Raw genomic sequence first — 13505 nt, forward strand, 5'->3', positions numbered from 1 at the left:
AGTCTGCGCGCTTTGGGCTGCTGGCCAGTTCCCCTCGCTGACCGTGAAGAGCGAAGCGCGCCGCTGGGGAGGCCCGGTCGACGTCACGCGCGCGTGCACCCACCCATCCATCCAGGGTGAGGGAAAACAAACCCGGAGGGAGACTCCCCAAGAGGAGAAGGCCGCTGAATACCCCCATGCCCCCCCCCCCGTGGAGCGCAGAGTTTCGGTCGCTTCAGTCTGGAGTGGGGGGGGGGGGACCAGGACAGCATCGGGGCTCTAGCTGTGCGGGGGCTGCGTGGGGGGGGGAGAGCTTTGCTAGGGAAGGAGGGATTGGGGGGTGTCCCGTGGCAACTACTGCCGAGTGGGGTGGGTGGGGGGAACCCAGCCCCCAAGTGCCCTTCCGCACGCGCTTTGTCCTTCTCAGTCCTTTCTTCCCTTCTTGTAATAGTAGTAGTAGTAGTAATAGTAATAATAATAATAGTAATAATAGTAGTAACAGCAACAGCAACTGCAACAACAACAATAATATTTATACCCGCCCATCTGGCTGGGTTTCCCCAGCCACTCTGGGCGGCTTCCAACAAAATATTAAAATACAATAGTCTATTAAACATTCAAAGCTTCCCTAAAGAGGGCTGCCTTCAGATGTCTTCTAAAAGTCTGGTAGTTGTTTATTTTCTTGACATCTGGTGGGGGGGCGTTCCACAGGGCGGGTGCCACTACGGAGAAGGCCCTCTGCCTGGTTCCCTGTAACTTGGCTTCTCGCAATGAGGGAACCGCCAGAAGGCCCTTGGAGCTGGACCTCAGTGTCTGGGCTGAACGATGGGGGTGGAGACGCTCCTTCAGGTATACTGGACCAAGGCCATTTAGGGCTTTAAAGGTCAGCACCAACACTTTGAATTGTGCTCGGAAATGTACTGGGAGCCAGTGCAGCCCTTTTGCCTCTGCCGCTGCTCCTGAGTAGGCGGTGCGCCCCGTCGGGGCCACAAGTCCATGGAAGCCAGTCCCGAGCTGGGCTGATGAGGACGGGACGTTTCGTCTTCGGGCTGCGCGGGGAGGCGGGGCAAGCGGAGATCTGCTCAAAGGCCGCGGTGGGGGGAAGCCCTGCCCCCACTGGGTGGGTGGGGGTTCTGACTCCCGACGCCCCACCCCGCGGGTATGGTGGAGCCCTAACTCTCCACTCCTCAGCACCCTCCTTCCCCGGCTGGGCGCTTCTTATTCCCGCCCACCCCCACCCCACCTCCACCCCCCAAGCCTCAAGAGGCGGCGGAGGAGACTGGGCAAGCACAGTCTTCCTCGCCCAGCTACATAGGCGGCTGCCCTCCCTTGCCCATCGGTCGCTCGGTCAGTCCCGCTGCCAGTCTTCCCTTAGGTCCGGGTCCCGCCGCCGCCATCTCCGCCGGTTGAGGCTCAGACGCTGCCCGGCTCTCCTACTTTCCCAGAGATGATGGATTACACCTACGACGATGATCTGGACGAGCTTTGCCCAGTCTGCGGGGACAAGGTATCCGGCTATCACTACGGGCTGCTCACCTGCGAGAGTTGCAAGGTAAGGGCCGGCCGTCGAGGGACAGCGACCCGCTCGGGACTGCCTCCCGCAGCCGAGAAAGGGGCTTAGGGGTCGTCTTCTTAGGAAGGAGAGAGGGGAGAGCTTTGAGATCAGGGACCCCCAAATTTGGACCCCCAAACATGTTTCAGGGCAGCAGGGTGGGCTTGTGGGGTCGGGTGCCCATCTTTTAAAAATTTGCAGGGTCCCCCTTCCCCAACGAACTCCGCTCCACCCGCCGACTGAATAATGACCCCCGGGTGGGATTATCATAATAAATGCCGCATTGAAAATTGGATATCGCCCTGGGCGTCTTAACTGCAGCGCCTTAAAACACCCCGGAGCAAAACCGTCGGTGCAGAAAATTATGGTGGCGTATGCTGGACGCGCGTATTCAAAAGAGGTTCATCTCTCGGCTAGGGACAGGGTTTACAAATATTTGCAGGGCAAAACGGCGAGAACAGGATTGAAAAGAAAATAATTAGGACGCAAACAAAATTTGAATTATTATCGCTATCGCTGCTTCATTGTTATATGAAATAGTGGTAACTGCTTCATTATTATTAAAGTTAATCATTAAAATTAAGCCATGCTACTAATATGAGCAAAATAGACGCAAATAATTATAGTGATTAAAATAGCTCCAAAAATATTGTTAAACGTATTTTTCTTAAGCACCAAGCCATCCTCATCGAACTCTGGATTACCCAGAGCTTCCGAACAGTATTTAATTAATCCCAGAACTTTACCATATTCCGTTGAAAATCCCGGTACATGTTTCGACCTGTAGAAGCTTCACTCGTCTTAATTTTCTGGGGCCCATCTCTGTCGCGCAGCCCCACAACGCTCGCGCTGTAGAACCCACAACACGGCCTCAGTTCCTTTGGGGTTTCCCCCCCGATCATTTGTGATATTTTAGAGGACTGCGAATGTTTATCACTTCTCCTCGAACCCCGATTTTACGGATTGCGAGTTTTAAGGAGTCCATGATCCGGAGCAAAAAATCGCATGTAACGCCGATTTAATGCCACTCCCGTTCAGGAGCGATAGGTTCCCTAAGTCTGTTCCGGGGAGGGGGTGGGGGCCGGGGGGCAAATGCTTCCCCTGCGCGGCCTTTTCGTCCCTAAAACTCTTTTCGAAAAATGCGCGGTAGGAATTCTTTGGAAATCTTTTCTGAGAATGAATAAAATGCTTCCGGAATAAACGAAATCGACTGATTTGAGGGCGACTCGATCAGGAAATGTGTCCGGGAAAATGCATCCCGGTCTGGAGTTCTCAAAAGGTGATTCAGAGAAGGAAATTCGTCTTTTGGGGAACCGCAAGTCTTAGCAGTTAATATTATTAAGTGCCTACCGAAAACTGAACCTAGGGGCGCGTTTGGCGGTTGGCGATCTGGGGACACTTTCCGGTGAGCAGCGTATGGACGTCAGGGTGTGGATGTGAAGGGGCAATTATTTTCCAAGAAATTGGTAGATTTTTAGGCTCGGAGAAATATATGGCTGCGCGAAAGACGCGCGAGGACCCTGCGCGCCTCTTTCCCTGGAGCCGAGCGGGGGGAACCGAATGGAGCCCCGGAGCGCTGCTCTCGGCCCCTCTGTGCAAAAGGCCCGGCGGTGCTCAGGACCAGACCCGGCTGGCCCGCTCCGTCCTTCTCTCCAGGAACGGAGAGGGGTCTCCGGAGGCCGCCAGAGGACGGTGCTCGGCGGGGCCCCTGCTGGGAAGGGCCGCTTTGCAAGCGGCGGGTGCGGGAAGGGTTAAGGAGAAATTGGGGTGGGGGTGAGGCGAATATTGAATATTGCCCCCCACTCCCCTGCCGGATGATGACACCCAGCAACGCCATCCCTTTAAATGTCTGTTCTTGGTCATTTTCCTGCTTTGTGGATTTATTTATTTGCCTGACGTTCTTCTGTTTTTCTTCGTTCAGTTCGGTTTAGTTTCTTTCCAGTTCCCGCGTCCTCCCTTGCTGTCTCTAACGGTGTTTTTGCTTGCTTGTTTTGAGACGGTGCTTTTGAGATTCCTGCCTTAATGGTGGGACCGAGGAAGGTGGGGGAGGGAGAGGCCCAGAGGCGGGAGCCTCAGTTTACCAGGATGCGTCTCGGGGTATGCCTGTCACATTTGTCGTGAGGCCCCCGCAAAGGAAGGCCAAGGTCCATGGAGTCTCTTCAAGCTTCTGGAGGTCCCCCCCCCATCATGTGTGTCGGGGGGGGGGGAATCGGCAGCTCCAGCTTGAAGGCCCGGCCGCCCCCACCCTCACCACCAGCGAAAGGGAGATGCGCTTTCCCTGGGGGACTGACAATGCCCTAAGCGCCTTGCGGGGGTGGGTGGGAGGGTGCCAGTTAGGTCCTGAGAGAGACTCTAGTCTTAAGAAACGTCTGCCACCCTGTCTCAGTCTCTGCCTGGGAAAAAGTGTATTCCTTCACTTACACTCCAGAATTATAATTAGGATTATTAAATGTATCGCTCCCTCTTCACCAGTAGCTCCCAGGGCGACTTACAGCAATCTGAAATTCAGAATTAGCAATTGTGTGGGAAGCCGGCACTGCTCCCCCTCCTCCCGCGTGGTTCTTGCAGTTTAACATCCTGGCTGAAGCTTAGATTCCAGGAGGCAGAATATGACAGGGCCTGGGGTATCTGCAGACAGGTGCCGGGGCTGAAGCGAGGGGGCCGGGGCGGTGGAGCCAACCGGGGAACCGTGCGCGTCTTGCCTTCTGAGAAGAGGCGCGCTCTTGAGGCTCCCTTTCCCCAGGGTGAGGCCACCTCTTCTAGGGATTCATCCCCGGAGCTGAGCCGCCCCCCCTGTTCTGAGTCGAAGATCTTTTTATTTAATTGCCTGAGGTTGTGACATCACCGGCGGCTTGCAGAAGTTCACAAGACAAAATGAGTCGCTGAAATGTGCTTTATTTTAAATAATCGCAATATAATGTGATTCTCCTCCTTATGTGGAGGTGGTGATGGAATAATAATAATAATAATAAATTATTTTTACACAGCCCATTTAATTGGATTACCCTAGCCACTCTGTGGGTGGCTTCCAGTATATATAAACACACAGTAAAGCACAGTAAAGCATTACACCTTATAGAGCTTCCCTATACAGGGCTGCCTTCAGATGTCTTCTAAACATCAGATAGTTGTTTATTTCCTTGACATCTGATGGGAACGTGTTCCACAGGGCGGGCGCCACCACCGAGAAGGCCCTCTGCCTGGTTCCCTGTAGCTTCGCTTCTCGCAGTGAGGGAACTGCCAGAAGGCCCTCGGCGCTGGACCTCAGAATTCTGGCTTCTTGTCGCCCCTTCCTGATAGGAGTCAGGGTGGGGGCGATGGTGGGGGCCAGAATAGGACAGATTGATTAGACGCTAATTATTATTGGAGCTGTGGTCCCCAAAGGGGTCCCTGCCCCCCCCCAGTTCTCCTCTGCTCCAGCCAGCATGGCCACCGGACTGGTTAGGGGTGATGGGAGTCGTACCCTTTGCTATCAAGTGCTGGGGTCCGGGGTGTCGCGGTTATTGCCCCCCCTCAGCCCTGAAACTCCCCGGTTGCTCCGCATTTCCCCCCCTCCTCTCATCGTTGCTCCATCCCTTCTCTGCTCAAAAGTCTTCCTCTTCCATTTCCGAGCTGCCTCATGTGTGATTTATATTATATTATATTATATTATATTATATTATATTATATTATATTATATTATATTATATTATATTATATTATATTATATTATATTATATTATATTATATTATATTATATTATATTATATTATATTATATTATATTATATTATATTATATTATATTATATTATATTATAATATAATATTACTTTCACTCCTGGTGCGATGTGTGGTCTTCAGCATGTAGTTCCAAACTGTGATAATTTAGAACAGGTACTTTATAATAAGCAAACATCCAAACATGGAAGCTATTATTTTATTTTAAAAGCCACACGTTCGATCCCCAGTAGGGTGGGAACGTCCCCTGCCAAAACCCCGTGAGCTCTGCTGCCAGTCCATACAGGTAGCGTTGAGCCAGGTGAACCAAAGTTCTGCCTAGGTATGAGGCAGATTTCCATTTTCCTGAACTGCTAAGTTAACATGGTATAATCTTCTTCATCAGATGCATATGGGGACATGACTCTTGGGTTGTGGTGTTGTTTAGAGATTGTTGTTTATTGTTTACGCCTACTTTTGCAATGTTTGTAATTGTGTTGTTGTTTTTACATGTTGTAAGCTGCCTTGAATTATGGTTTTAACTTTGGAAAGGCAGCACACAGATAAAACCATTGAAAGACAGAGAGGACGTTAAGTGTGAAATCAGAGGGAAATTAAAAGGATTTATGATTATGAACAGTATCACTATCATCTTACAAAGGGCCCAAAAGTATAAAGTACAGTGGTACCTCAGGTTACATACACTTCAGGTTACAGACGCCGCTAACCCAGAAATAGTGCTTCAGGTTAAGAACTTTGCTTCAGGATGAGAACAGAAATCGTACTCCGGCAGCCTAAAGTGGTACCTCAGGTTAAGAACAGTTTCAGGTTAAGAACGGACCTCCGGAACGAATTAAGTATTTAACCTGAGGTACCACTGTAAAGACAAAAACAGTCTATGCCTTCAGACTCACCATCAGAGAGACATGGCACAAAAGAAATAAACAACGAGGAAGGCAGAGGAAAGCAAATGTTGGAGCAGTTGCTCCCCGATTGGCCCACGGATGGGGTCAGGTCGGTCTCCCCTTTGCAGTGTTGCTGTTCCTTGAACAGCCCCTCAGATAAAGGATGCAGAAATGGTTTCAGTCGCCCTTCCCAGAGCAGAGTTGATGATCATAATGCACATGGTACACGTGTCCTGGGGTACACTCTCACACGCATTCAGGTCTCCCGATTCCACCCTGCCGCTTTCCCAGTTGCCCCCCTTGTGTCCCAAAGAGTGCCAGAGGGAACTGGGTTTTGAGACAAGGAGCAGAGCTAGCTATCTAAACCCAGAAGCAGCAGAATTATTTATTAAATTTGTATAGTGCTCTTCATCCAAAGATCCCGGGGCGGTTCACAACAGAAAAAATACAAAATGAGGGCACAAACACATAATAAAACATAAACTAACAAGCAAACAACTCCCCTCGCAGAAACACCTTTAAAAGGACACAGAATGTTAATCGGCTGACAAGAAGAAGGGACGCAGTTGATGTAGTCATCTCCCGCCTCCATCTCCCGAGCTTCATCTGTGTCGGGGTTCCCTGTCAGTTCCTCAGAATCATAGGCTGTGCTCTGGAAGGTCTGGCAAATTCACTAAAGCGAGCGTTCCACTGGGCATACTCAGAGCGCATGGTTGAATCCTCCTCCCAAGTGACAGCTGCTTTGGGCAGGGCGGGGCTTGCAAGGCGAGGGGTGTGGGACCCACCTGTGACCCCCGTTTGTGGGGAATTCTTCGCGCTTCCAGACTCCTTGAACTTCTCACACTCCCCCCCCCCCCGCACATCTTACCCTCAGGGCTTCTTCAAGAGAACCGTGCAGAACAGCAAGCACTACACGTGTACGGAGAACCAGAACTGCAAGATCGACAAGACACAGCGCAAGAGGTGTCCCTATTGCCGCTTCCAGAAGTGCCTCGTGGTGGGCATGAAACTCGAAGGTGACTTCCGTGGGCAGAGTCTTGGGCGGGCGGGAGGGGGGCGAGTCTTTGCAACACGCAAGGTAGGTGCGAAAGCGCCTTCTGCCAAGCGGGCGGGGAGAGATCCTGACATCCAGCCTATGTCCTGGATGCTGCTGCCTCTGAGCTAACCGCGACCAGGAGGGCTTTCGCTCCGGTCCAAACAGGACGTGGGGACGTGGGACTTGGCGTGGGCGGGAGTGCGTGGAAGGACTGGCGACGTGACCCCTACCGGCCAATTTTCTTCCTCGTTCCCCCTCTTAACCCCCGTTGCTTTTCTACCTCTGAGGCGACGAGGAAGCAAAACATATAGGTATACATGCATTTCCTGCCTAGGTCGTGAGAATGCAACACCTTCCTTGGCCAGGAGGCGCGTTTTTGAAAAGAGCGCGCTTCCACGCACAGCGTCCACCCAAACAACAGTGCCAGGCGGTTCAAAAGAGGCTTTTTGAGATGTTCTAGATCTGCTTCCTTTATATATTTAGCCTCTTTCCCCTCTACCCACCCCGTCCCCTAGTAATCCCCCCTTCTCCTTCTGCTGGGTTTCCACGTGTCGCGTGTGGCTCTTTATAAGAGGGGCAGGGACCTTACCCTGCAAGGACTCTTGGAAGTGAGACCCTGTAAAATGCAAAGGAGCCGAGTGCTTTTTCTGCCTATGCTGTCAAGCTCAGTTGCAAGCCACAATATCCTTATTACTATTAATTCCGTGTTCCATTTGAGCCTAAGGCCGTTATCACTGGGAAAGTCGGATAATGAGGACAGTATTCTTGTGGTTCCTCAGTAAACAACCTGGAAGGCTTTAAAAGAGGGCGGGACGAATTCATGCAGGATGATAAGGCTAGCAATGGCAGCAATGCTTTCAGACGTGCTCAGATCCTGCTCGCGTGTTTCCAGTGGGGGTATCTGGGTGGCCACTGTGAGAACAGGATGCGGGACTGGACCCCCCCCCCTTGGGCTCCCCTTATGTTCTTGAGGCAAAATGCCTGCGCAGCCTCTTCTGACGCTCTTGCGTCCAAAGAGCGTTTTGCGCTCCCCCCGCGCCATAACGCTGACTCTTTGAGAAAGGGCTGCCAATAGGGCGACAATTAAATCTGACGGGAGTCCCTCCCCACGTCTCATTGCCCAGGCCCAGTTCCTGAGGCTCGGCGCGCTTTGCTGGAGAAGTCCTGAAAAAAACCCCGCATTTATTTTTATGTTGCTTTTAAAGGCCGACTTTCCAGCTCTGTTTCCACTGAGTGGTCTGAAGACTGGTATATTTCCCATTTAGAGCCTAGCGATTAAAAAGCCTCAGTATCGATTCAATGCACACTGTTTGCTGGTACTCCCAGTTTAAAACCCGACTTCCCAGCTCCGTTTCCGCTGCGGGTTTGCTGTCACGTTCGGGGACTTTTCTGCCTTGGAGAGCAGAGCGGAGGGCTGCCTGCAGCGGCAGCCTGGAGAGCAGGATGGGGCGGAGGCTCTGAGCGACATAAAGTGAAAGCAAATTCCTCCATGGGGTGGAAAGGAGGGGGCGAGGCTGGGCGCGGGTCCCGCGGGAGGCTGCTCCACAGCAGAGTAGTCTAGGTCTGGAAAGGACACGTGTCTCCGGCAACCAATTGGGGTTTCAAATAATAAAAGCAGGATAAAAATAAACACACAGAAAGATCACGTGAGAGCCATCTTCAAATACCTAAAGGGCTGTCGCATGGAAAATGGACCATGCTTGTTTTTTCCTGCTGCGGAGGGCAGGACCCGAACTCATGGCTTCAAGCGACAAGGCAGGAGATTCATTTAGACTCAGCACCAGGAAGAAACTTATGACGGCCAAAGCTGTTCGAGGGTGGAAGGGTCTCCCGCGGGAGGTGGTGGTCTCTGCTTCCTCGGAGGCTGGAGAGCCAGCTGTCAGGGGTTCCAGGGGTTGGACTAGATGACCCCTGGGGAACCCTTTCAAGAAACCCCAAGTAAAGGCTACCAGTTTTATCAGATCATGAAGGCTAGTTCCATAGTTGCCAGGCTTGCCGGGAGGGTCGTCTTGAAGAGGATGGTTCTGTTGCCTATGTCATAAAGCAATGCCAAATCATATAAAGTGTCCGGAGGTCCTACTCGTTGTGAAAATCTCAAATATGTGCGTTTCTCTCCATTAAAGCTGTATCCCAGAGTAGTGTGGTACAAAGCGTCCAGTGTAAGATTTTGGGCTGTTTCCCACTGAGTTGCAATTATTATTAATATTAATTAATAAATTAATTACATTTCTAGGCTGCCCTTCTTCCGAGGGTCGCAGGGCGCTTTACAATATAAAATCTCAAAAAACACATTCCTTAGTAACAATTAAAAAACAATATCTCCCCACAGCTTAAAAGGCCACAGGTGATGATTATACCTCACCCCACCTGGTTTGGCTTCCCCAGCCACTTTGGGCGGCTTACAGCATATCTAAAAACTGGCTGAAGAGGAATGTTTTTGCCTGGCACTTAAAGATATGTAGAGATGGCACCAGGCTAGCCCCCCCCCCCCATGGGGAGAGCGTCGCACAAGTGGGGAGCCAACACAGAAAAGGCCCCTTCTCATCTTGCCGCCCTCTGGACCTCTCGTGGAGGGGCCAGATGAAGAAGGGCCTCAGAGCTTCTGGACAGAAGCGGTCCTTGAGGAGTTGTGCTCCTGCGCCATTTAAGGCTTTGTAGGTCAAATCCAGCACTGAACTGGACCTGAAAACTAAGTGGCAGCCAGTTGAGCCACAGTTGGGATTATATGCTCAAACTGTCTTATTCATGCGGCCAAGGTCATATATAAGACCACTTCTTTTGACAATACATTTACATTTGCATCATCAAAAATATTCAGTAACATTAATTTTGGGCAACGAACAATAGTTTCTTTAGCAATATTTATCATTCATGTCAAGAATAAATTCCAAAAATCTTGCACCAAATTACAGTAAATGGTAATATGTACGAAGTTTATTGCAGTCCCTCCAACTAGTAGGTGATAAAGAAGGAAATATTTTTGACATTTGCAAAGGAGTGCAATAAGATCTGTGCAATAATTTCAAGGAGTTTTCCCAAAGAAATCTGGAAGCAGATTTTTAAGGGCTGTGATCCCCAAATTTTATTCCCATCCTTGGGAATAATTTGTGGGCAAGTATCTAGTTCCCATATCTTTTTGAGGGGGTTCCATAGATCCATTGATAACCTACATTAAGCAATATAGAATATAATTAACATCTAATCCCTTCCCTCCTCTATCCATTGCAATTTTCAAATTTGGTGAAGGGTGACTGTTTTTCTACACACCCCTCACCCTCTCCAGTTGCCCATCCTGACTCAGGCATGCTCATGGGTGAGCTGTGTGATAAGCCGGTGGAGACAGGGTTTTCGTGCATGGGGGGTACTTTGTACATGCTCAGAAGCACCCTCCACACATATCCCAAGGCATGTGGATGAAAGCAGGCAGTGCCAAGAAGGCGTGTCTGTGTGTTTATGTGGGCAGTAGGGGTGTAACAATTTCCTGTATCATAAAGGGATGCACTTTTGCTTAAAAACACTGAAAAAGGGACTAATTATTCTCAGTTATGGAAAAAGCTTGCCCTGAAATGAAAAGTTGGAAACATTGTATATGTAAAGTTACTACTCATAACTATGAGCGCTTTTTAAAGCTTCGTGGAACTGTTTATAACTTTTACAGCTGCCTGGAACTTCCTAAAACTGCTGAGAATGTTCAAGAAGAATCCAGATATTGGTCTATATGGAAAGATTTCTGGACAAACAACTAAACTTCTTAATTTTTAATATTTCTTTCTGTGGCAATATACAATTGTGGTTGGAGAAACCCAGTTGGATGGGCAGAGTATAAATATAATCATAATCATTACAATGTCGCACAAGATCCTCAATTTATTCTCAGCAATAAGAAGTGATGGACCATGTATAAAACATTGTACATGTATTAGAAAATTTGCAAGCTCCATTTTTCCTGTATACATGCTATGCATAATACATTATACAGTTACATATACAGAAATCGATGTACTGATTTCGGGGTGACCTTTTTTCAAAAGGTTTGGAAATGACAGTTCATTCCTTTGTTTTTAGGCAAAAGTTCATCTAACTAAACTACAGGAACATGAGGTTGTAAAAAAGTTACAACCCTAGCGGACACTTCCCTTTCCAGAGATCCCAGGGGAAAGGAATAAAAATAATACTGTATTCAGATTTGTTTTTTGTTTAAATCCCAGCAGTCCGGACATTTATTCCGGCGAGTGCTCAGCTTTTTCTACCGTTGCAAGGAAATAGCCTCCTATCCTGAGCAGTACCGAGTGTCCGGCCACGCAGTGGACTGGGGTGCGGGCCTCACTGGAGTCCCTTGGGCACGCCCATTGCGCAGAACATGGCTGGCCGGAGCTCCCTCTGACAGCAGGCACCATGGGGGGGGGGGAGATCTGCTCGGTGGTGAAGTGCCCCCACTTTGCATGCCAAAGGCTCCAGGTTCAATCCCTGGCACCCCCCCTTAAAAGGACCCTTGGCCAGTGAGCTGGTGCCAGCACAGCAGACAATATCGGTGGGTTAGATGGACACCAGTGTCCGCCAGATGCCCCAGCTGATGGGAGCTGTAGTCGAAAATATTTGTTTGCATTTATATCCCACCTCGTTCTCCGAGGAGTTTAAGGTGGCCGATTTACAGGGTTCTCCCCTATTTAATCCCATCTAGCAATACCACTGCAGTGCCCTTGAGCGCATGCAGAGTGCCCGTACGCTTTGATGCCTTGCGACTGGCCTTAGCCTTGCCCGTGTCTGGTGGGCTTCGCGTGGCTTTATCCGCCAGGGGTCGCCGCGAGGGGCGGAGAAGGGCTATAGTTCAGAAGGTCTCCCAGGCTTAGACCCCAGGGACATCTCCAGCAAGCGGGGCTGGGAGAAGACTCCTGAGGAGATGCTGCCAGTCAGTTGTAGACAATACTAAGCTCTATAGACCAGGACTCTATAGACTGACTTGGCATAAGACAACTGCCCCACGTTCTCCTGTTCTTCTGCGTGGAGCAAATGGGCGCACGAAAAAGGGAACAAAAGAGAAGGAGGGGCACACATTCCAACACAACATCCTGGTCGGGTGCTATTTATTCATTATTCATTAATTAATTAATTGCATTTATATCCCCTCTTTTCCTTGGAGGAGCTCAATGTGGCATCCACGTAGCGTCCAGAGCGGCGCAATTTAATCCTAACGACAGCCCTGTGAGGTAGGCTAGAGTGACAAGCAGTGACTGGCCGGGGGGGGGGGGCAAAGTTGTATGAAATATTGTGGGAGGGCTAAGCCCCTTCCCGCATAATCGATCACACACATCACTTGAGTAGCAATGCCCATCAACGGGGGGGGGACTGTCCCCCTCAAATATTTGATTAGGGGGTGGGGAAAGGGACCTCGACCCCCAGGAGTTGGCTTCTATGGACTAGCCTCTAATGCCACACGCAGGGAGCTTCGAGGCCGAGTGGGAGGATTTGAACCCAGGTCTCTCCCAGGTCCAAGTAAACTAATCACTATGCCACTCCGGATCTCTTAAAAAGAGCTCCTTCAACAACGGAGGCCAAAAGGCAACATGAAAGTGTAGCGATTTGGGAGGACTAGAGGAAAGGGAGGGGGCGCTGACCCCAGCCGCTCTTAAAGGGCTCAAAAGAAGAGGAAGGATGTGCGCGAGAGCAGGAGTGACGCGAGGAATCAGGGCATCATTGGCATGGCGCATAATTGCGCAGGGCTGCGCGCAGACATCTTTGCTAGCGGCACCGAGGAAACTCAGCGGTAGGCAGAGGACTTCCCAAGGTGGCAGAGACGGGGAGCCCACGGCCATGTTGGCTGCCAGTCCGGCGAGCGACGGGCCACGGGGGGTCGACCACACCTGAACTCCCCATTCTCATTTCCCGTCGACCGGCTTGCAGGAATTGGTGGGACTTTGCTGGGAGGTCCCTTCCCCAGCTTTCTGAATGATGTAATTTGTAACGCACCGCCTTTCTGGCCAAGGAGCCCAAGGCGGATCACCATTTTCGAATGCAGAAACCAATAAATTACACAGCACAAACCAAGAAGTTCTCGCTGAAGTAGGAACCAGACCGAGGTGAGGAGTTGAGTTTTGGCGCGCCTCTTCCGCTCCAGCGGAGACGAGGAGCCCGCGGTTCTCCAGATGTGGTCCCCAGGCTCCGGCAGCCTCTGGAGAGCCGCAGGCCCCTCATCCCCGGCGCTCCGAGCTTGGGGAGGGCTATTGCGCCAGCAGCCTGCTTCCAAGATGCATCTGGAGGATGGGCAGCGCCAGAAAAGCATCTCGGACCACCGAGGTCTTTGGCTGGACCCCAGATGTCATTTGCTGGCTGGGCCGC

At 50.7% G+C, this 13505-nt stretch overlaps 1 protein-coding gene across 1 annotated transcript in view; it reads left to right on the plus strand.

Moving 5' to 3' along the window:
• The first annotated feature begins 1277 nt into the window (after positions 1-1277).
• Positions 1278-13505, plus strand: part of NR5A1 (nuclear receptor subfamily 5 group A member 1) — a 48367-nt gene continuing 36139 nt past the window's right edge. The window contains exons 1-2 of the mRNA XM_081179782.1: positions 1278-1531; positions 7008-7149. Coding sequence (XP_081035908.1) covers positions 1427-1531; positions 7008-7149 — 247 coding nt within the window. The 5' untranslated portion in view covers positions 1278-1426. The remainder of the gene's footprint in view (positions 1532-7007; positions 7150-13505) is intronic.

The sequence above is a fragment of the Podarcis bocagei genome (assembly GCF_964188305.1).
Source record: "Podarcis bocagei genome assembly, chromosome: Z".
NCBI classification, from domain to species: Eukaryota; Metazoa; Chordata; class Lepidosauria; order Squamata; family Lacertidae; genus Podarcis; species Podarcis bocagei.